Genomic DNA, 23,850 nt, shown 5'->3' on the forward strand with positions numbered 1-23,850 from the left:
TTTGGAATACACACTTGTCAAATACTGTATAGGGTGAGGGGCATGCAAGCTTATTGGGAATAAATAATACAGAAATAAATAATACGGCTATTTATGGTGTCAGTACATCATGCAATATGGGTACAAAATACGGTAGTAGCTGAAATTCAATGTACGCTATGCTTTTTTTTTTTTTAAACCTTGCTCAGCATTGAGAACATTGTGAGCACATGCAGGCATAGTGTAGGTGCATAGAACTATACTGTGGTCAGTCTGGATATTTCTCTGGCCATTGATTTGCACTGTTGTGCAAAAGAGTCAGATTGTAAATGTGGATATAAGAAGGCTGTTTTGTGCTCCAGACTGTCTGAGAACATAAAAATATCATGAGTCACTTAGTCTTGCTCTCCTAACTAAACCTTGACAGGGCCTGTAGTCATTTTAACCACTTGAGGACCCACCCTTTACCCCCCCCCCCCCCTTAAGGACCAGCGCTGTTTTAGCTGATCTGTGCTGGGTGGGCTGTGCAGCCCCCAGCACAGATCAAACACCAGGCAGAGCGACCAGATTGCCCCCCTTTTTTCCCCACTAGGGGGATAATGTGCTGGGGGGGGGGGTCTGATCGCTCCTGCCTGCCTGGGTGTTGCGGGGGGGGCACCTCAAAGCCCCCCTCCGCGGCGAAATTCCCCCCCCTCCCTCTCCTCCCTCCCTTACCCGGAGATCCGAGGCTGCACGGGAACGGATCTGTCCTGTGCAGCCTCTAACAGGCTCCTGCCTGTCATGTGACAGCGATCCCCGGCCGCTGATTGGCCGGGGATCGCTGATCCGGTACAACGCTGCTACTGTTAGCAGCGTTGTACGAATGTAAACAAAACGGATTATTTCCGCTTGTGTTTACATTTAGCCTGCGAGCCGCGATTGGCGGCCCGCAGTCTATTCACGGAGCCCCCCGCCGTGAATTGACAGGAAGCAGTCGCTCGCGCGAGCGGCTGCTTCCTGATTAATTAGCCTGCAGGTCCTGCAGCTGCCACTTTGCCGACGCGCGGTATGAGTGCGCGGTCGGCAAGTGGTTAAAGGGAACCCAAGGTGAGAGGGATATGGAGGCTGCCTTATTTATTTCCTTGTAAACAATGCCAGTTGCCTGGCAGCCCTGTTGATCTTCTGGCATAAGTAGTGTCTGAGTCAAAACCCTGGAACAAGCATATGACTAAGCCAATAAAATCAGTCAGCTGAGTCGGAGTACCTCATATGCTACATGCTTGTTTAGGGTCTATGGCTAAAAGTATTAAGAGTCACAGGATTATGAGGACAGCCAGGCATCTGGTATTGTTTAAAAGGAATTAAATATGGCAGCCTCAATCTCTCTCTCAATTCGGTTTTCCTTTAAAAAACAAAGAAAAACCTAGAAATTGCTGATGAGAAAATCCAAATATGGCCTGACTGCAGGTCTATGCATGCCGGCACTGTGAGCCTCCGGCATTGGCCTTCATGGGACACGCCACAGGTCCTCATGTACTCCACATTATAGTGCCCTTCATTACAGTTCCCTATATTGTACTGTGTTTAATGTCCTGATTAGAGCATTCCCCTCATTATTGTGCCCAAATTGTAAGTTTGTATGGGAATGTATACTCTACGTAATTCCTGTGTTCTTCTGCGACACTTCCATGTGTCACATGACACATCAGCCACAAGACCATTGGCTCAGTGGGACAGGGGGTAACACTTGAGTCTGGAAGCATTTTTCAAATCTGCATTGTTGTACCAAAGACAGCGGAGAGCAGCTGACTGTCGGCAATAGGGAATCACATGCAATGTGTGAAAAGAAACAGAAGTGCTGGTATTTTTTTTTCTTGTGGTGTGAAAATGCACATTACTCCCATTGCACTTTAATTGTGCATTCTATGCACTTTAATTGTGCATTCTATGCGTATTCACTCCCGATTTTTGACAAGTGTGACTCCTGGAATGGAAGAGAGACATGGGAGGTGAAGTCTGAGACTTGCAGAAGATTTATCTAATGCAGGCCGAAATGCCCCCACCCCACCATACATAGGCTTCAGTGTGCTCTCTGGAACACTGGGCGGTTGGCACTGACATATACATGCTCCAGGGCACGCTCTGCATATGGGGCAGGCTGGAGACAAGCCTATACGTGTTTAAAAGCCAGAGCCCAGAGTATTCACATATATGCAACTTTTCCAGCAGATCTTCTTTTTAGAGGAGTGATTCTGATGTTTACTTTTATACTGATTTGACATTCTATCTGCAATTGTAATATATCTGTATTATATGAGGGTTTACATAAGCAGTCTATTACAACTGCAAACGTATCAGTTGTTGGTAGGGTTACTCAATCAGATTGCACCAGTAACTCGAGAAGTTTTAACATTGATCTTGCAATCTTTTCAAACGGTTCTTATATTTTTCTTTAATTACTTTTTATGAGCTACATTAACAGCAGGTAATTTCCTGTACCTGATTACATTTAATAGAATTTGCTGGCAACATGTCATTTTAAATGCTAGCCTAGTGGAAGATAAAAATATTTGTGGAACAATAACGTCTCTTTTATGCCTTGTAATACATGGCTATTTAAAGTAATTGAAATTCAGCATCCACTGTGTAATAAGTTCAGGGTGGAACCGGCCTGAGGAGCAGGAAAGATGTCTCAACACGCTGCTTTACTTCCTCTCGCACTTTGTTCTTACATCACTTTGTGGCCTCACGTGATTTGTCACATGCATTCATCTGTATAGAAGGCACAATAGATACTTCACATGCAGCACTGACACAGTGAGCTGTGTAAACTAACTAGATGCAATGAGATTCAGGACACACTGTAACAAACCTCATTTTACTATTCATTAGAAAAAGTAACACTGTAATTCCCAAAAGAGATATTCAATCTGCTTTTGAGGGTGGGGCTGCATCCTCATTTCACCTGCCTGTGTGCCAGGTGGAAGATTTTGGATAAGCAGTGTGTACTGTACCCAGTCACAGCTTGCCCAGCACAGATCTTGGCTACAGTTACAGAGGGCATGGATAAACTTGTGATTGTGCTTCACACACTTCAGCTGCACAAACGTAATTTGCAGCTCTATAGAGTATATAGGGTTCTCAGTACCAGTGTTTGGACCCACAGGAGCGTACAGTGTAACATTCCTACCACACTCCTACAACACACACACCTACAACACACACACCTTGGTCAGACACCGCAATGGTTTATATCGATGGTTATTTGCGTTTCAGAGCACTGTTGTTGCTAATGACCTGGAAGTAAGGTGCCCCACTGTATTGTGGGATGTGTAGTTTTGTGTAGGCTCATAATAGAGATGAATGAAAAGTGAGGCAACTCAGGCAGGGCAGAAGTGAGGTTATAGCAAAGCTTCATTTGGCCTCCTCAAAGATGTAGACTGTATTAAGACTTCATGTGGCAGGCTATAAAAGACAGGTAAGGCTGCATTTTCACAGCAGGAGAGTAGCTGTGGAAAAAAAAAAAAAAAAAATTTATATATATATATATATATATATATATATATATATATATATATATATATATATATATATATATATATATATATATATATATATATATATATATATATATATATATATATATATATATATATATTCTATATTCGAAATTCTTCCTTTAACCCACTGGTGTGTTTGGGGTTTGTATGTGGGAACACATGCAAATATAGGAGGAATATATGAATGTCTCTATGGGATAATATAAACTTTGACTGCAGAGCTGCAAAACAATGAAAATGCTACCTACCAGGACCATCGTCCTGGGTCCTTATACTATACATTTATTACTGAATAATATAGGTACACTGTAACTAACTTCCTCAGAAGAGCTCACAATCTTAACTGCTACCATTGTCATAGTCTAATATCTCTTCCATAGTTTGAGGTTAAGTTTGGGGGTAATCATTTAACTTACCAGTATGCTTTTAGTATGCAGAAAGAAATTGGATTGGCCAGAGGAGATCCACACAAATACAGGGAGAACATTAAACCCTCATGTACTGAGAGATATAAGGGGGCTGCCCTATTTATTTCCTTTTAAACACTACCAGTTGCCTGGCTGTCCTGCTCTAATAGTTTTAGGAGACCCTGAACAAGCATATACAGATAGGGTGTTTCCAATTGGAGTCTGATTAGATTAGCGACATGCTTGCTTCAGATGGGTGATCCAGATACTACTAGACCTGAACAATAAATCGCATTTTTAAACTGAAATCGCGATCACCAAGATCGCGATTTTGGAATAGTCAAAGCGGTGATTTCCGTGATGACCTCATTTCTGCATGGGGAAATTTGAAGAAGCGGCTTCAAACATCCCCCAACTCCCGGCCCATGCGGCCCGCAGCATCGGCAGCGTTGGACATACTGTCCGACACGAGTTCAACGCTGTCTCTCTTCTCTACTTCCTGACATACAGGAAGTATGCTGTACATTACAGCCTGCAAGAGGCGACGAGGATAGACCCGCATCCCTGGACTCTTGCTGGAAGGTATGTCCAGCACTGCTGCAGCTTGGGGGACAGAGGGGGCACTGAGGAGGCACATAGAGAGACTGTTATGATCACAGGGAACTGTTGACCTCGCCACTGAGGTAAGAACCTTCCAAGCACAGAGTCTAAGTGACCACAGGTTTTCACCCCTCGGCCCACTGGGGCCGAAAGGACTTTGCTGCCTAGTGCCCACCAGGTTGCGCTTAAGAAGGTCCTAACGGTGATTTGGAGAAAAGATGATACTGCGTTGTAGAGCAATGGATCAATGCGAGGTAAAGAATCAACAGGCAGAGGCATAGTCAAACAGTCCAGGATCAGGGCGGGCAGAGTTTATTCAACAACGGATAACAAGCAGAGGGTCAGGACCGGCAGAGTTCATGCATCAATGGGTAACAAGCCAAAAGTCAGATTTCAAGCGTAGTCAGGTCAAGCCAAGGTTCAGTATCAGGATACAGGCAAGCAGAGTAAAAGGTACCACTACTGGCAAGCTGCACAAACAGACAGCACTGACCTGTTAGGCAGGCAGGCTTAAATAGGGCCTTTGGTGCTAATTGATACAGATACACGCTGCACATGCATACAGTGGTACGCCTTACAATGCGCACAAACATTACCACTACAGTGCGCATGCGTACTATTGTCCGCGCACGCGTAGATGCATACAAGCACGCGCATGCACGTAAATACATGTGCGTTATGCCATACAGAGTTACACCATGGAACAAATAGATTAAATGTCTAGCTTTCCTACACACGCGCATGCGCGCGAACAGGACCCCGAACTGAAGCAGCCCTGGAAGGAAGCCGGTGAGTATAACAGAAACACGGGGCACAGAGGAGACACAGAGCAGGCACAGAGAAAAAGAGGGGGTACATAGACACAAAGCGGGCACAAAGGAGACACAGATTGGGGACATAGAGAGACACAGAGCGGGCACTAAGGGGCACATAGAGAGGCACAGAGGAGACACAGACTGGGCACAGAGGAGACACAGAAACAAGGGGGGCACAAAGAGACAGAGTGTGTGCAAAGAGAGATGGGCACAGAGAGAGAGAGAGAGACCCATGGGGGCACAGAGAGCAAAACAGATGGGGCACCAAGGGACAAAGAGAGACGCAGAGTGCACTAAGAGAGACACAGAGTGTGCGCAAAGACACTGGGCACAGAGAGACGGGGGGGGGGGGGGCACAAAGAGAGGGGAACAAACCGGCACAGAGAGGGAACAAAGCTTGATTTGAAGGAAATCGTGCATTGAATTGAAATCAGGATTTTGGACAGAAATAACTCGATTCATTTTTTACCCAAAATTGTTCAAGCCTAGATACTACTGCAGCCAAATAGATCAGCAGGACTGCCAGGCAACTGGTATTGTTTAAAAGGAAATAAATAATAAATATGGCAGCACCCATATCCCTTTCAGTTTAGGTGCCCTTTAAAGAGACCCCTACGGTGAGAGGGATTTAGGAGCAGCTATATTTATTTCCATTGAAAATATGCCAGGGTCATGGAATAATGAGGTGATGTCTTGTTCAATCTTAGCATACAGCTTCATTTAATCTATGTATAATACATGGCTGATGGGTTCCACACCCATACCTTGTAATTATTGGGTGAATGGTTTAAACCCTTTGTAGAACAGTCGCTGGAATGGTGCATCATTTTGGTATATGTTGCACTTGATGTACTTTATCATTTGCTATATGTCTTGAGTTGGCATTGGTCACCCACTTCACAGCACAATATTTTGCATCCAGCATACACGGCTCCTTCCTCAATCATTTCACTGTTGAGATCATTTTACTTGTCGATCCCTCAGATAACATTTATTTCTTTTGAAACAATACCAGTTGCTGAGTAATTCTGCTGAGATTTCTGGCTTCAATTGTGTCTGAATCACACACCTGAAACAAGCACAAGCATGTGGCTCATCTAGTCAGACTTCAGTCAGAGAACCTAATTTGCATGCTTGTTCAGGGTCTATGGATAAAAGTATTAGAGGAAGAGGATAAGCAGGACAGCCAGGAAACTTGCTTTGTTATAAAGGAAATAAATGTCAGCCTCCATATCCCTTTCACTTTAACATTACATACTGCATACAGTACTGTAACGATCAATGATGTAGCTTCTTATGTATTTGTGTTTTTGTATGTTTCCCCACTTAGTGGGTGATGTCATGTACTACCCCAACCTGAACACATGTAAAACAGCTGCAGACACTGCTGTATATGCATGTTCCCCCAATAACTGTAACATTTGAGACTTTTGTTTAATGTTGTGTTGTGTGTGTCTTAGGGCCCGTTTCCACTATCGCGAATCCGCATGCGTTGCCCACATGCGGATTCGCACAGTCAGTACAAGTGGATGGGACTGTTTCCACTTGTGCGTTTCCCCGCACGTTTTTCTGTGCAGAAAAAATCTGCAGGGTAGGGCCCTCAGAATTCGCCTGCGTGTGGAATGCAGGCGAATCGCACGCAATGTATTTAATAGGGAAATCGCATGCGTTTTCCCCATGTGTTTTTTGCCGCGATTTCGCATAGGTATTAATGTTAATTTACACAGGCAGTGACATGGTTAAATTCACATACAGCCTTACCTATGCGAAATCGCATGCGAAATCGCGGCAAAAAACGCATGCGGAATCGCACCCGCATGCGATTTGCCTGCGGTGATTCGCCGGCGATTCCGCAGCGCTATAGTGGAAACAGGCCCTTAAGCAAAACATAAGTTTGCTGTATTTGTTAGTATGCCTGCACATTGTTTCTGAGGAGTTGTTCTTTTGCATTTATATTAGATATGTATGTATGCATAACAAGGGTCATACTTCCTAGATCTCTCTGCTTTTATATATTGCTTTATTTTAAATTGCTGTGGAAATTGGAGTGTACTGAATATGCCAAACTGATTTATTATCTGTGCTTTTTTTTTTTACAGGGCAAGTAAAAGTATTCCGGGCTTTATACACATTTGAACCAAGAACGGTAACCTCTTTTTTATATAATTTGCACGCAGAAAAATTGTATTTGCTTTGTCTGTGTTAGGAGTATTTTGAGTCTTATAGCGGACAATATATAATGCATGTTGTAACTGTGATATAGTTATGTAAGTGTATCAAAAAACCACCCATCTTTCCTCCTATCCAATGCTTACAGCATTCAGCAGCTGCTGCTTCCTCCATCCATCTTCATGCAGATGTATGCAGCAGTGTGTTGCCAGAACACATTGCTGCATAGCGCATGAGTGGAGACACCAGACAGCACAGTCTGTGTGTATTGGCTGATGTCTTTACAGATCACACTAACGTTGTGTAGCTGAAATCTGCAACACATAAGCATGGACAGGCCAGCAGGCTGACTTCATCGAAGTAGGACAATTTTTGTATATTGTAGCAACCGAAATTCTTACCACAATATGTTTATTCAGTGTTCTATTTTCTATAGCTGAAATTCGGCATGCATTTTTTTATTTCCCATGCATTGGTGCTGCAGTATTGTTGTTACCAGCACCATGCATAGAACAAAGGTAATTCGCAGCATTTGCAGTCTAAAGTGGTATGTGTTACCTCAGAGTACTGGCCAAAAGAGTTAACTTTCTGATAATGGCTTTCTTGGTACTGTACAAGGTTGCTAATAGTCCTAAATTAAACAGAAAAGGGCTATACAAATGGATTAACTCTTTATATCAAGAAGTTTTAAATCAGGATGATACCATTTATTGGCTAACTAAAAATCAATAAAAATAAGCAAGCTTTCAGCCTTGCAGCCTTCGTCGGACTTCAATCCTGTTTGGTTTGAAGCCTGATGAAGGCTGCAAGGCTGAAAGCTTGCTTATTTTTATTGATTTTTAGTTAGCCAATAAATGGTATCATCCTGATTTAAAACTTCTTGCTTTTACTGATGGCTAACACGGTACAATACCCTACTGCTTTTTATATCAGAAGCACAGGAGCTGCACTGGTGAAATACTGGGTATGCATGTATTCAATGTGCAGTCTTGAAAATATTTTTTTCTTGAGAAAAGTTGAGGCAACCTATCTAGACTTTTAGATGTTTGCATTGCAGACTCCCCATCTGTCAACAGGAGCTGCATGGCTACTCTGTTCTTTAAACATCAGTCTGAGAGGCTATGAATTGATCGAGGCTTCTTAAAGAGATAGGGCTGGTTCACACTCGGAACACAAAGATTTTGCCACAATTTGTGTTTTTGTTCCTGTTCAACAGAATAAGAACATACAACGCAAGCACCCCAAAGCGTTGCAGGCAGTGAGAATGATCCCATAGGGATACAATAGAAGCAGTGCTTTGCTGATTGCCAGTGCTGTATCATAGGTATAGTTTACACTACATGTACAAGACAGAAATGTAGAGCACCGTCAAAGCACACTTACCATGTAAAGCACTCCATATGAGGTTGCTGCTTCCTGAGACCACTGGTCACATGACGCAACAAGTATATATAGGGTTTTGTGGTGTCTGTTTTCTGTGTACTTATTCGCAGCCACAGTCACATGCAGATATGCTCTATGAATAGGTCAATGCTTTCATTTTAATGTGCAGTTTCTCACTTTGCTTTCTGTTTTTCAGCCTGATGAATTATATTTTGATGAAGGCGATATTCTTTACATTTCAGACATGGTGAGTCTACGTTCTGATGTTATCACTTACCCAACCTTTAATCACATTTGCCTAATTACTAAGATTTTAGTGACACTACAAGCAGCATTGCAGCCCAAGTTGTTTGTGTGAAAGGTTTGTTTTGAATAAGGAAACACGGTAGTTCTGAAAATCTAATTCTGTACAAATTGAGCAACCTCAAATTAAAGGTTGATCCATCTCATATTAATGTAATCTAAAATCTAGGTTCTCAACGTGTGGTACGCGTACCCCAGGGGGTACTTCTGATGGTTCCAGGGGGTACTCAGGCTTGATATACTTAACCAAGAATAACAAATTTAGAGTTTTTTAGAAGATGCTAAATCTTATTTAAACACCAAATTAGTATTTTAATTAAAAGCAATAGTAAATGCTTGGAAATTGTTTAGAACCAATAATCATGTACTTTAATTAAATATATATTTGTCAAGGGGTACCTGTGATAATGTTTACTATGCTAGGGGGTACTTGGGGAGTACAGGGTTTTAAAAGGGGTACATACCAATAAAATGTTGAGAAACACTGATCTAAAACACCTGAAAAGATGAATTAATGGGTAGTAGATGGCAGACATCAGTCTAATAGTACCCGTACACGGTACAATAAAAACGTGTTTTGTTTTTTTTTTTGTTTGTTTGGGGTTTTTTTTCAATAAAAATCCAATCGGACATATCGGAAAAAATGGTACTTTTCCGGTAGCCGGGCGCATCCGCTAGGTGGTGCTAATTACATTAACCACTTGCCCACCGCCCCCAGCCGATGGGCGGCGGCAAAGACTGGGCCCAAACGACCGCAATACGCCCATCGGCGGGGGCGGCTGCGGGAGTGGCTATGCGGCGATCGCGTCATTCGTGACGCGATCAGCCGCCGGGGACTGGCTCCACCCACCGCTCGTAGTAACCCGCCGGCCGTTCGGAAAGCGCCGGCGGGTTACTAGCACCCGGATCGCCGCATTTACATTGTATAATAGGCTTTGTAATGTATACAAAGCCTATTATACTGGCTGCCTCCTGCCCTGGTGGTCCCAGTGTCCGAGGGACCACCAGGGCAGGCTGCAGCCACCCTAGTCTGCACCCAAGCACACTGATTTCCTCCCCCCCCCTGCCCCCTGATCGCCCACAGCACCCCTCAGACCCCCCCCTGCCCACCCCCCAGACCACTGTTTGCACCCAGTCACCCCCCTAATCACCCATCAATCACTCCCTGTCACTATCTGTCAACGCTATTTTTTTTTATCCCCCCCCCCCCTGCCCACTGCCCCCTCCTGATCACCCCCCACCCCTCAGATTCTCCCCAGACCCCCCCCCCCCCGTGTACTGTATGCATCTATCCCCCCTGATCACCTGTCAATCACCAGTCAATCACCCCCTGTCACTGCTACCCATCAATCAGCCCCTAACCTGCCCCTTGCGGGCAATCTGATCACCCACCCACACCAATAGATCGCCCGCAGATCCGACATCAGATCACCTCCCAAATCCATTGTTTACATCTATTCTCTCCTCTAAACACCCACTAATTACCCATCAATCACCTATCAATCACCCCCTATCACCACCTGTCACTGTTACCCATCAGATTAGACCCTAATCTACCCCTTGCGGGCACCCAATCACCCGCCCTCACGCTCAGATTGCCCTCAGACCCCCCTTTATCAATTCGCCAGTGCAATATTTACATCTGTTATTCCCTGTAATAACCCACTGATCACCTGTCAATCACCTATCAATCACCCCCTGTCACTGCCACCCGTCAATCACCCCCTGTCACTGCCACCCATCAATCAGCCCCTAACTTGCCCCTTGCGGGCAATCTGATCACCCACCCACACCAATAGATCGCCCGCAGATCCGACATCAGATCACCTCCCAAGTGCAGTGTTTACATCTCTTCTCTCCTCTAAACACCCACTAATTACCCATCAATCACCCCCTATCACCACCTGTCACTGTTACCCATCAGATTAGACCCTAATCTGCCCCTTGCGGGCACCCAATCACCCGCCCACACCTCAGAACGTCCTCAGACCCCAGCCCTGATCACCTCGCTAGTGCATTGCTTGCATCTATTTCCCCCCTCTAATCACACATTGAGACACCCATCAATCACCTCCTGTCACCCCCTAGCACACCTACCCATCAGATCAGGCCCTAATTTGCCCCGTGTGGGCTCCTGATCACTCGGCCAAACCCTCAGGTCCCCCTCAGACCCCCTTCCGATCACCTCCCCAGTGCATTGATTGCATCTATTTTCCCCTCTAACTGCCCCCTGAGACACCCATCAATCACCTTCTGTCACCCCCCTAGCACTCCTATCCATCAGATCAGGCCCAAAACATCCTGTCATCTAAGAGGCCACCCTGCTTATGACCGGTTCCACAAAATTTGCCCCCTCATAGACCACCTGTCATCAAAATTTGCAGATGCTTATACCCCTGATCAGTCATTTTGAGAAATTTGGTTTCCAGACTACACAGTTTTGGGCCCGTAAAATGCCAGGGCAGTATAGGAACCCCACAAGTGACCCCATTTTAGAAAGAAGACACCCCAAGGTATTCTGTTAGGTGTATGATGAGTTCATAGAAGATTTTATTTTTTGTCAAAAGTTAGCGGAAATTAGATTTTTATTGTTTTTTTCACAAAGTGTCATTTTTCACTAACTTGTGACAAAAATAAAATCTTCTATGAACTCACCATACCCCTAACGGAATACCTTGGGGTGTCTTCTTTCTAAAATGGGGTCACTTGTGGGGTTCCTATACTGCCCTGGCATTTTAGGGGCCCTAAACCGTGAGGAGTAGTCTAGAAAACAAATGCCTCAAAATGACCTGTGAATAGGACGTTGGGCCCCTTAGCGCACCTAGGCTGCAAAAAAGTGTCACACATGTGGTATCGCCATACTCAGGAGAAGTAGTATAATGTGTTTTGTGGTGTATTTTTACACATACCCATGCTGGGTGGGAGAAATCTCTCTGTAAATGGACAATTGTGTGTAAAAAAATCTAAAATGTGTCATTTACAGAGATATTTCTCCCACCCAGCATGGTTATATGTAAAAATACACCACAAAACACATTATACTACTTCTTCTGAGTACGGCGATACCACATGTGTGACACTTTTTTGCAGCCTAACTGTGCTAAGGGGCCCAAAGTCCAATGAGTACCTTTAGGATTTCACAGGTCATTTTGAGACATTTGGGTTCAAGACTACTCCTCACGGTTTAGGGCCCCTAAAATGCCAGGGCAGTATAGGAACCCCACAAGTGACCCCATTTTAGAAAGAAGACACCCCAAGGTATTCTGTTAGGTGTATGATGAGTTCATAGAAGATTTTATTTTTTGTCACAAGTTAGCGGAAATTGATATGTATTGTTTTTTTTTTCACAAAGTGTCATTTTCCGCTAACTTGTGACAAAAAAAAAAATCTTCTATGAACTCACCATACTCCTAACAGAATACCTTGGGGTGTCTTCTTTCTAAAATGGGGTCACTTGTGGGGTTCCTATACTGCCCTGGCATTTTAGGGGCCCTAAACCGTGAGCAGTAGTCTAGAATCCAAATGCCTCAAAATGACCTGTGAATAGGACGTTAGGCCCCTTAGCGCACCTAGGCTCCAAAAAAGTGTCACACACGTACTCAGAAGAAGTAGTATATTGTGTTTTGGGGTGTATTTTTACACATACCCATGCTGGGTGGGAGAAATATCTCTGTAAAAGGACAATTGTGTGTAAAAAAAATCAAACAATTGTCATTTACAGAGATATTTCTCCCACCCAGCATGGGTATGTGTAAAAATACACCCCAAAACACATTATACTACTTCTCCTGAGTACGGCGGTACCACATGTGTGGCACTTTTTTGCACCCTAAGTGCGCTAAGAGGCCCAAAGTCCAATGAGTACCTTTAGGATTTCACAGGTCATTTTGTGACATTTGGTTTCAAGACTACTCCTCACGGTTTAGGGCCCCTAAAATGCCAGGGCAGTATAGGAACCCCACAAATGACCCCATTTTAGAAAGAAGACACCCCAAGGTATTCCGTTAGGAGTATGGTGAGTTCATAGAAGATTTTATTTTTTGTCACAAGTTAGCGGAAAATGACACTTTGTGAAAAAAAACAATTAAAATCAATTTCCGCTAACTTGTGACAAAAAAAAAATCTTCTATGAACTCACCATCCTCCTAACGGAATACCTTGGGGTGTCTTCTTTCTAAAATAGGGTAATTTGTGGGGTTCCTATACTGTCCTGGCATTTTAGGGGCCCTAAACCGTGAGGAGTAGTCTTGAAACCAAATGTCGCAAAATGACCTGTGAAATCCTAAAGGTACTCATTGGACTTTGGGCCCCTTAGCGCAGTTAGGCTGCAAAAAAGTGCCACACATGTGGTATCGCCGTACTCAGGAGAAGTAGTATAATGTGTTTTGGGGTGTATTTTTCCACATACCCATGCTGAGTGGGAGAAATATCTCTATAAATAGACAATTGTGTGTAAAAAAAAAAAATAAAACAATTGTCATTTACGGAGATATTTCTCCCACCCAGCATGGGTATGTGTAAAAATACACCCCAAAACAATTATACTACTTCTCCTGAGTACGGCAATACCACATGTGTGGCACTTTTTTGCAGCCTAACTGCGCTAAGGGGCCAAAAGTCCAATGAGCATCTTTAGGCTTTACAGGGGTGCTTACAATTAGGCACCCCCCAAAATGCCAGGACAGTGAACACACCCCACAAATGACCCCATTTTGGAAAGTAGACACTTCAAGGTATTCAGAGAGGAGCATAGTGAGTCCGTGGCAGATTTCATTTTTTTTGTCGCAAGTTAGAAGAAATGGAAACTTTTTTTTTTTTCTTTTTTTTGTCAGAAAGTGTCATTTTCCGCTAACTTGTGACAAAAAATAAAATCTTCTATGAACTCACCATGCCTCTCACTGAATACTTTGGGATGTCTTCTTTCCACAATGGGGTCATTTGGGGGGTATTTGTACTATCCTGGAATTTTAGCCCCTCATGAAACCTGACAGGTGCGCAGAAAAGTCAGAGATGCTTGAAAATGGGAAAATTCACTTTTGGCACCATAGTTTGTAAACGCTATAACTTTTACCCAATCCAATAAATATACACTGAATGGTTTTTTTTTATCAAAGACATGTAGCAGAATAACTTTCGCGCTCAAATGTATAGGAAATTTTACTTTATTTAAAAAATGTCAGCACAGCAAGTTAAAAAAGTCATTTTTTTGCCAAAATTCATGTATTTTTTGATGAATATAATAAAAACTAAAACTCGCAGCAGCAATCAAATAGCAGCAAAAGAAAGCTGTATTAGTGACAAGAAAAGGAGGTAAAATTCCTTTAGGTGGTAGGTTGTATGACCGAGCAATAAACCGTGAAAGCTGCAGTGGTCTGAATGGAGAAAAAGGCTCTGGTCCTTAAGGGGCGAAAAGACTGTGGTCCTCAAGTGGTTAATAGTCACGTAACAAAACAAGTGTTACATTACATTAACAACGGGGGAGGGGGGGGCACGCATGTCCCCCAGCTGTCAGTATTGTATACATTGCCGCCGGCTTAATGTAATGTTACACTTTTGTTACGTGACTGTTAAAGTAATTAGCGCCACCTAGCGGATGCGCCTGGCTAACGTAAAAGTACCGAAAAATGTTATATTCGATCTAATGAAATAATCGAACTAAATTATCTAATCGAAAAAAAATGGACCATGTATGGGCACCTTTAGACAGGGAGCAAGCTTAGCAAAATCATGTGGATTTTCCCCATAGCACATAGTGGAAAACGCATACAATCCTGCTCTTACCAAATCTACGTAATATAATGGACTACTGAAAAGGTCAATTCAAAGTACCGTATATACTCAAATATAAGCCGAGTTTTTGGGACCCAAAAAGTGGTCCCAAAGTGGGGGTCTCGGCCAGTGTTCTCCCCAGAATTTTTTTCCAGCCAGGTGGCATGAAAAAGTAGCCGGGTGCTGCATGAAGGGGGAATGCAGGACCGGTGCAACTCTGCTTACAGCATAAGAGGAGGGTGAGGTGAGCTGATGACAGCCTGGTGCTCACCAACATTAGCCAGGTGAAGCAGCACCCATCTAAAAGAGCATGGGGAGAACACTGAACATGGGTGTTATAGTTGCACTTTATACTAGGGTAATTATTGCATTTAATGTGGGGGTTAATTTCACATTTCATACAGGGGTGTTGCATTTCATAAGGGGGGGGGGGGGATTTTTGCATTTCATATGGTTATTTGCTGCTGGGCTCAAGGGGTATTGCAGATAGTAAACATGGGTCAGTATCATACTAAATGATCTGCAATACCCCTCAACCCCAGCAGCCATATGAAATACTGTAACATGCATGTAAAGGTGCAAGAATCACCCCCCCCCCCCGCCCGCCCCCCCCCCCCCCCCCCCCCCCACACACACACACACACACACACACGTACACACACACACGTATACACACACACGTATACACACACACACACACACACACACACACGTATACACACACACACACACACACACGCACACACACACACACGTATACACACACACACACACACACACACACACACACACACACAGCTTTCAAGCCAACAACACAGGATCTATGTTCCACATTTACTTTTTCCTTGCAGCAGTGGGCAACTGTTTACAGACTTTGCCCACCGAGCACAGCCAGGGCTGGATATGCAATTTTTTACTGCCCTAGGTCAACTTTTCACAACTGATCTCTGGCAGATTCAATCACTTTGATTGAATCTGCCAGATGCTGAAAATCAGGTAATGTATGGACACTTTAGATCTTATGAGCTACCAGGCCGAGAGAAACAGCATTGAGGAGCAGCCTCCATCCCCAGCAAGTCAGCTAATCTAAATTGCAGCTGACTGCAGTCATTGTTTGTTTTCCCAGGTTCCCTAGCTTGAGAGCCCCCTATACTCTCTGCAGACTCTGCACTATATCAGATACAACGAAAAAGTGCATTAGCAGAGGTCTCATACCAGTGGAAGGGCAATCATCAGTTAATTTACAAGTTCTGAACTTCTCCCGGCATCAGCACAGCGTGTATCAGTGCATCAGAGGAGATAAACAGCAAGGAAACAGAGGGGGGCGGGGCGGCAGAACTTGCCGTGCACTGCCCTATCCTATCTCAAGCTGCCTAGAAGGGATGGGACTGTCTGCTGAAATGTATGCAGCCAGGACAGAGGAGAGACGCTGTGGATTCACTCGGGGGAGAGAGTGTCTGCAGCTTCAGGCTCTCTACCCGGTCTAAAATCACACAGGATTAGCATGCCTGCTCACGTGTATCCTGGCCGCCTTCGCTAGCTGAGCTGCCTGCAAGTTAACACAAGTGAATGAAAATGCAAACACAGGCAGGCAGCCAGCTAAGCGGGGCGGCTGACAATTGACTAGGAATAGGCTTTCAGTACTCACACGTCCCACTGATTTCGCCGTCCTGCCCCTTATAACCCGCCCAGCCAATCACTGATCAACTTTGAAGCAGGAGGTGACACAGGCAGAGGAGGCTGAGGAGCGCTCCTGCAGTGTACAGCGGAGGCTTTCGCTAATGTGCGAGAGCCAATCGCTGATTTATAGCAGGCAATGGAATGCTCCTGCCTGCAGAATGTTTACAGCACCAGCTTTAGCTAGGTAGGCGGGCGGGATTTCAAATCAGCCGGGCGGCCCGCCCACTTAAATAGTCCTGGGGAGAACACTGTCGGCTTATACTCGAGAGAGTATAGGGTGGCCAGGCATACCTCCCCCCCCCCCCCCCCCCCGCAAGCAGTTCGCCCCCACTTCCCCTGCAGGCAATGCGCACCCCTCCTCCTCTCTCCCCTACTCCCTTCCCCGCAGGCTGAAAGATTAGATAGGAGAGGGGATTAGCGGAACAGCGGGACTCAGCCGCGGGCTGACTCTTCCCTCTTGTCGGGTCCCCTCTCCATGCCTGAAATAAGAGCAGCAGCAGCGGTGGCAGCTGGATGTCTCACCTTCTGGGCGCACCAGGCAAAGATCAAATGTCTCCGGGCTCCTCCGTGTACATTGCGGCTAACAGGAAGTAGTGTGATTACTACTTCCTGTTAGCCACGATGTACACGGAGGAGCCCGGATACATTTGATCTTTGCCTGGAGCCACCCGAAAGGTGAGACACCCAGCTGCTGCCACCGCTGCTGCTGCTCTTATTTCAGGCATGGAGAGGGGACCCGACAAGAGGGAAGAGTCGGCCCGCGGCTGAGTCCCGCTGATCCCCTCTCCTTCTATCCAATCTTTCAGCCTGCAAGGGGAGGAAGGGGGGAACACTGCCTATGGGGAAAGGGGCACACCTATGACTGACTACCTATATTAGAGACATCTACACCTGGCCACCTGTGTTAGATCACCTATGGATGGCTACCTATACTGCAGACATCTACACCTTACCTATGGCTGGCTACCTATACTGCAGACATCTACACCTGGTCACCTATACTAGAGCACCTATGGCTGGCAACCTATACTGCAGACATCTACACATGGCTACCTATACTAGAGCACCAATGGCTGGCTACCTATACAGCAGACATCTACACCTGGCTACCTATACTGGATATACCTCGGCTTATACTCGGGTCAATAATTTTTCCCTGGTTTTTAGGGTATAAGTTGGGGGTCGGCTTATACTCGAGTATATACTGTATAGTAATTTAGTTTACCCGTCTACAACATAGATTTGGTAAAATCGCTGTTTTGGATTTTGGCGGTACACTAATTCATTTCTTATTGGTACTTTAAGCTAAATGTATGAAAACAGGAAGATTAAATTGCATGGACAGTTTCCAAAAGACCAAACCTCTTTACTGTTTCCCAAAATGCCAGTGAGCTTTCCTAAACTAGTGAAAACCGTTGCTAGGATAACACTATGGAAAAGGCACACAAGGAGACACTGTGGGGGGCATATCCCTGATTCAGAATCCTATGGTATTCTATGAATGGTAATTGTCGGAAGCTTGAGTGCTGCTGTGTCAGTTTGTCTAGGAGCACATTCCTGCGCAATTTAGTGGAGGTGGAAGCCAGATCAGCCATTCTATAATCGGCAGCCATTTACCATTATAATCAGGTTAGACCATCTACAGTTCAGACCTGCTTATTTAGAAGCAATGGAAGATGTAGTAATAGTAGGAGGCATAATATAGTGACCACTACTGCAAGTTGTTATGGATACAGTTATGTATGATTGGCTATTGACCACATTGATGGCTGTACTGTCCAATATTTGGGAAATTCCTACAAACATATGTCAGCACTCCAGAAGACTTTTATTTCAATTTCAGCTTGCATCTAATGATACATTTTCAAAACTAAAGCTGGAATTGCCTTTCTTTGCCAGACTATAATCTCAGCAATAGTACAGTTTCACTTTAACTGCCTTACGACCGCATCACGTCGATGGGCATGATCGCGGCGGCAGCCCCAGGACTGCCTAACACGCGCAGCTCCGCTGCGTCCAGCGGCTAGGAGACTGTTAGACGCGAAACCGTTGTCTATTTACATTGTACAGCGCTGCGATCTACAGCAGCGCTGTACTGGGGACAGCCGTGTAAAACAATGGCCATATTAAACAAAAAACAATTTAAATATTTATAAAAAAAAATAAACATTTCAAGAGCATCAAAGCCCAACAACAGAAATATCTGTTGGTCGGCAGAAAAAAAGGGGGGATCACTTTTGTGCTGAGTTATACGGCCCTTCAGCGAGTCCTTAAAGCTGCAGTGGCATAAATAGTAAAAAAAATAGCCTGGTCACTAGGGGGGTGTAAGCCTATGGTTCTCAAGAGGTTAAAGGGGTTTTGTTGCTAAAAAACAAAAGCAGTTTAGAAATAATATGAAAAGTAAACATAATAGATTGAATATGTTTTACATCAATTAAAAAAAAAATGTGCTAAAATGTCAAGTTTTTTTCCAAAGCCACTTACGTTATCCGTTGTTCAGAGCAGCTCAGTCAGAGAGGGCAATAAATGCACCTGGAAAGCAAACGGAGATGGATTTATATGTAATGGAGCCCTAGACAAGGTAGTAGATTTTAGCCCCCCTTGTGGTCCTTTTGGTAAGCTGAAGTGGAGAGAGATCAAAGAAGGGGACAGGTGGGCCTCTTGACACCCATTAGGCCTTAAGCCAGGGTTGTCATATCATCCTTTTAAATACTGACACATCTAAGTTATGCAGGTTCTGGGGCAACTTGCACATAATCAGCGCCTAAACTGCATCTAACTACTAGCCACAAGACCTGTATAATTAATGTGTGTCAGTATTTAAAGGGATGAGTTGGCAACACTACCCCAAGCACCTGCCTAGGTTGCCTGGTGGATAATCCTGCTTTAAGTGCAAAGCAGCATAAACTCTTCCTGCAAGGCTGTGTGAAGGAACGTTGGTGCCTGTATTTGTATTATTGTGTAAGTTGTAGTTATTCATTTAACCACTTGCCGACCGGCCACAGCCTATGGGCGGCGGCGGCGGCAAAGTGGACGCCGAAAGGACCGCAATACGCCCAAGGGCGTTGCGTCCTTTCGGCATGCTGGGGGAGCGATCGCGTCATTGATGACACGCGCTTCCCCCGACAACTGGCCCCGCCCACCCGCGATGACAACCCGCCGGCCATTAGGAAGCGCCGGCGGGTTGTTCACCCCGCGATCGCCGCATACAAAGTGTTGAATACACTTTGTAATGTATACAAAGTGTATTATACAGGCTGCCTCCTGCCCTTGTGGTCCCAGTGTCCCAGGGACCACCAGGGCAGGCTGCAGCCACCCTAGTCTGCATCCAAACACACTGATCTGCCCCTGCCCCCTGATCGCCCACAGCACCCCTCAGACCCACCCCTGCCCACCCCTTAGACCACTGTTTGCACTCAATCACCCATCAATCACTCCCTGTCACTATCTGTCAACACTATTTTTTTTACTCTCTTAACTGCCCCCTGGGGACTCCTGATCAACCCCCCACCCCTCAGATTCTCCCCAGACCCCCCCCCCCCCCTTGTGTACTGTATGCATCTATCCCCCCCTGATCACCTGTCAATCACCCCCTGTCACTGCCACCCATCAATCAGCCCCTAACCTGCCCCTTGCGGGCAATCTGATCACCCACCCACACCATCAGATCGCCTGCAGACCCGCCGCCAGATCACCTCCCAAGTGCATTGTTTACATCTATTCTCTCCTCTAAACACCCACTAATTACCCATCAATCACCCCCTGTCACCACCTGTCACTGCTACCCATCAGATTAGACCCCTGTCTGCCCCTAGGGCACCCAATCACCCGCCCACACCCTCAGAACGCCCTCAGACCCCAGCCCTGATCACCTCGCCAGTGCATTGCTTGCATCTATTCCCCCCACTAATCACACCTTGAGACACCCATCAATCACCTCCTGTCACCACCTGTCACCCCCTAGCACATCTACCCATCAGATCAGGCCCTAATTTGCCCCGTGCCTCAGATCCCCCTCAGACCCCCTTCCGATCACCTCCACAGTGCATTGATTGCATCTATTTTCCCCTCTAACCACCCCCTGAGACACCCATCAATCACCTCCTGTCACCCCCCTAGTACTCCTATCCAGACTACTCACGGTTTTGGGCCCGTAAAATGCTCACCATACTCCTAGGAGAATACCTTAGGGTGGACACTAAGGGCCTGATTCACAAAGCGGTGATAACTCAGTTATCACGCCTAAAAGACTTTAGGCGTGATAACCTTTGCACCAGCAAAGTTATCACCGCTTTGTGCTCTAACTCGCGAGAAGTTCCCGCGCGCGCGCGCAAAGTCCCATAGGGCTTAATGGGCACTTCGAGCGAAGCACGGTGCGCTGCACCGCGCTACGCGCGCAAAACTTTGCGCGCGGGAGTTCGCGCGAATTCCTTCAGATCACGCCTAAACTAAGTTTAGGCGTGATAAAGGGCTTTTCACAGGCGTGCAAAGTGTTTGCACCGCTTTGTGAATCAGGCCCTAAGTGCGCTAAGGGGCCCAAAGTCCAATGAGTACCTTTAGGATTTCACAGGTCATTTTGCGACATTTGGATTCAAGACTACTCCTCACGGTTTAGGGCCCCTAAAATGCCAGGGCAGTATAGGAACCCCACAAATGACCCCATTTTAGAAAGAAGACACCCAAAGGTATTCCGTTAGGAGTATGGTGAGTTCATAGAAGATTTTATTTTTTGTTACAAGTTAGCGTAAAATGACACTTTGTTAAAAAAAAAACAATTAAAATCAATTTCCGCTTACTTGTGACAAAAAATAAAATCTTCTATGAACTCCCTATACTCCTAACGGAATACCTTTGGGTGCCTTCTTTCTAAAATGGGGTCATTTGTGGGGATCCTATACTGCCCTGGCATTTTAGGGGCCCTAAACCGTGAGGAGTAGTCTTGAATCCAAATGTCGCAAAATGACCTGTGAAATCCTAAAGGTACTCATTGGACTTTGGGCCCCTTAGCGCAGTTAGGGTACAAAAAAGTGCCACACATGTGGTATCGCCGTACTCAGGAGAAGTAGTATAATGTGTTTTGGGGTGTATTTTTACACATACCCATGCTGAGTGGGAGAAATATCTCTGTAAATGGACAATTGTGTGTAAAAAAAAAAATAAAATTGTCATTTACAGAGATATTTTTCCCACCCAGCATGGGTATGTGTAAAAATACACCCCAAAACACATTATACTACTTCTCCTGAGCACAGCAATACCACGTGTGGCACTTTTTTGCAGCCTAAGGGGCCCTAAGTCCAATGAGCACCTTTAGGCTTTACAGGGGTGCTTACAATTTAGCACCCCCAAAATGCCAGGACAGTAAACACACCCCACAAATGACCCCATTTTGGAAAGTAGACACTTCAAGGTATTCAGAGAGGAGCATAGTGAGTCCGTGGCAGATTTCATTTTTTTTTTTTTTGTCGCAAGTTAGAAAAAATGGAAACTTTTTTTTTTTTTTTTTATAAATTTAAAATCTATGAACGCACCATGCCTCTCAGTGAATACTTTGGGATGACTTATTTCCAAAATGGGGTCGTTTGGGGGGTATTTATACTATCCTGGAATTTTAGCACCTCATGAAACATGACAGGTGGTCAGAAAAGTCGGAGATGCTTCAAAATGGGAAAATTCACTTTTGGCACCATAGTTTGTAAACGCTATAACTTTTACCCAAACCAATAAATATACACTGAATGGATTTTTTTTTTTATCAAAGACATGTAGCACAATAAATTTGGACAAAAATGTATACAGAAATTTTACTTTATTTGAAAAATGTCAGCACAGAAAGTAAAAAAAATCATTTTTTTTGACAAAATTCATGTCTTTTTTGATGAATATAATAAAAACTAAAACTCGCAGCAGCAATCAAATAGCACCAAAAGAAAGCTGTATTAGTGACAAGAAAAGGAGGTAAAATTCATTTAGGTGGTAGGTTGTATGACCGAGCAATAAACCGTGAAAGTTGCAGTGGTCTGAATGGAGAAAAAAGCTCTGTAGAAAGACTGTGGTCCTCAAGTGGTTAAAATATAATTTTATTTATTTTTTTCAGAGTGATACGAATTGGTGGAAGGGTACTTGTAAAGGAAAAACAGGACTCATTCCAAGCAATTATGGTAAGCATTTGTGCTCTTTAACAGATCAGTCACGTTTCTGTATGAAAGCAGAACTACAGCAGTAGGCACCCTTTCAATTTCTGCGAAAGGTTAAGATTCTTTACTAGCAGTATGAGGCCCCTTTCACACTCCCTCTGCTGCATTGTGGTGTACCACAGCTGAGCTGACACTGGACACACAGCATGCAGATGCAGGGGACCCATAGTCTTGCATGGACACTTTCACACATTGTGGTTCTGTGCACTGCAGTATAGCACAACCCTGCACATGGTCAGCAGAGAGCATTGCTGTTTATCATGATCTATGGCAAGCCTCTACAAATTACAACAGAGTGTGTAATTAGAGACGCATCGTGTCTGCTGACTGTGTATGTCAGTGCCGTGTAGATATATGAACCGAGTCCTAGACATTTTTTTTTTTTTTTTGCGTAACAATTGTGACTGAGCTGATCTTGTGGTTTTTCTTGCTTTTGTTGCGAGAATGCCTACAGCAGGACTTAAAGAGATTCTTTGAGGACATAGTGTATGTGTGAACTACTGAAGTGTATGCAGATGTTGGGCAGGCCAGTGTTATGCTGGCCATACACTAGTTAATCTTACTCATCAATATACGGCAGATTTGTTCACTGTGATTAAACCTCCTAGAAATTAACGCAAATGTTGGCGCATGTATGGTCATGTGACACTCTCTGAAGTTCAAACACTAGAGGTCCGGCATGTATGCTGCCAGAGTGTATGCTGACGGTCCTCTAGGGTTTGAACTTCAGCTTGTGTCACATGACCGAAAGTAAGGTGGACAAGGGGAGGACGAGACCTGTGGCATGAAGTAAACCACTAGGAGGACATGCGCCAGCAGGACAGGTTAGAGTACTGCTGCTGGCTGGGGGGCACAGATGGTTAGAGACCTGGGTGCTGAGGAATGCAGCTGCTCCACAGATTTTGAATCAATTTGCATGCACCCTTGTCCAAACGTGATTATACATGAATGGAGGTCTGCACTTCCCCAGAGAGAATAGGATAGCAATGCAAGTGCCATGTGTTGCTAT

General features: G+C 44.8%; 1 protein-coding gene across 2 annotated transcripts in view; it reads left to right on the forward strand.

Moving 5' to 3' along the window:
- The window catches only part of OSTF1 (osteoclast stimulating factor 1), a 54,005-nt gene that overhangs the window by 6,026 nt on the left and 24,129 nt on the right, over window positions 1-23,850 (forward strand). For both annotated transcript variants that reach the window (XM_068236567.1, XM_068236576.1), the window contains exons 2-4: window positions 7,440-7,486; window positions 9,089-9,139; window positions 22,742-22,805. In XM_068236567.1, coding sequence (XP_068092668.1) covers window positions 7,440-7,486; window positions 9,089-9,139; window positions 22,742-22,805 — 162 coding nt within the window. The remainder of the gene's footprint in view (window positions 1-7,439; window positions 7,487-9,088; window positions 9,140-22,741; window positions 22,806-23,850) is intronic.

Source organism: Hyperolius riggenbachi, chromosome 1, assembly GCF_040937935.1.
Source record: "Hyperolius riggenbachi isolate aHypRig1 chromosome 1, aHypRig1.pri, whole genome shotgun sequence".
Classification (NCBI taxonomy): domain Eukaryota; kingdom Metazoa; phylum Chordata; class Amphibia; order Anura; family Hyperoliidae; genus Hyperolius; species Hyperolius riggenbachi.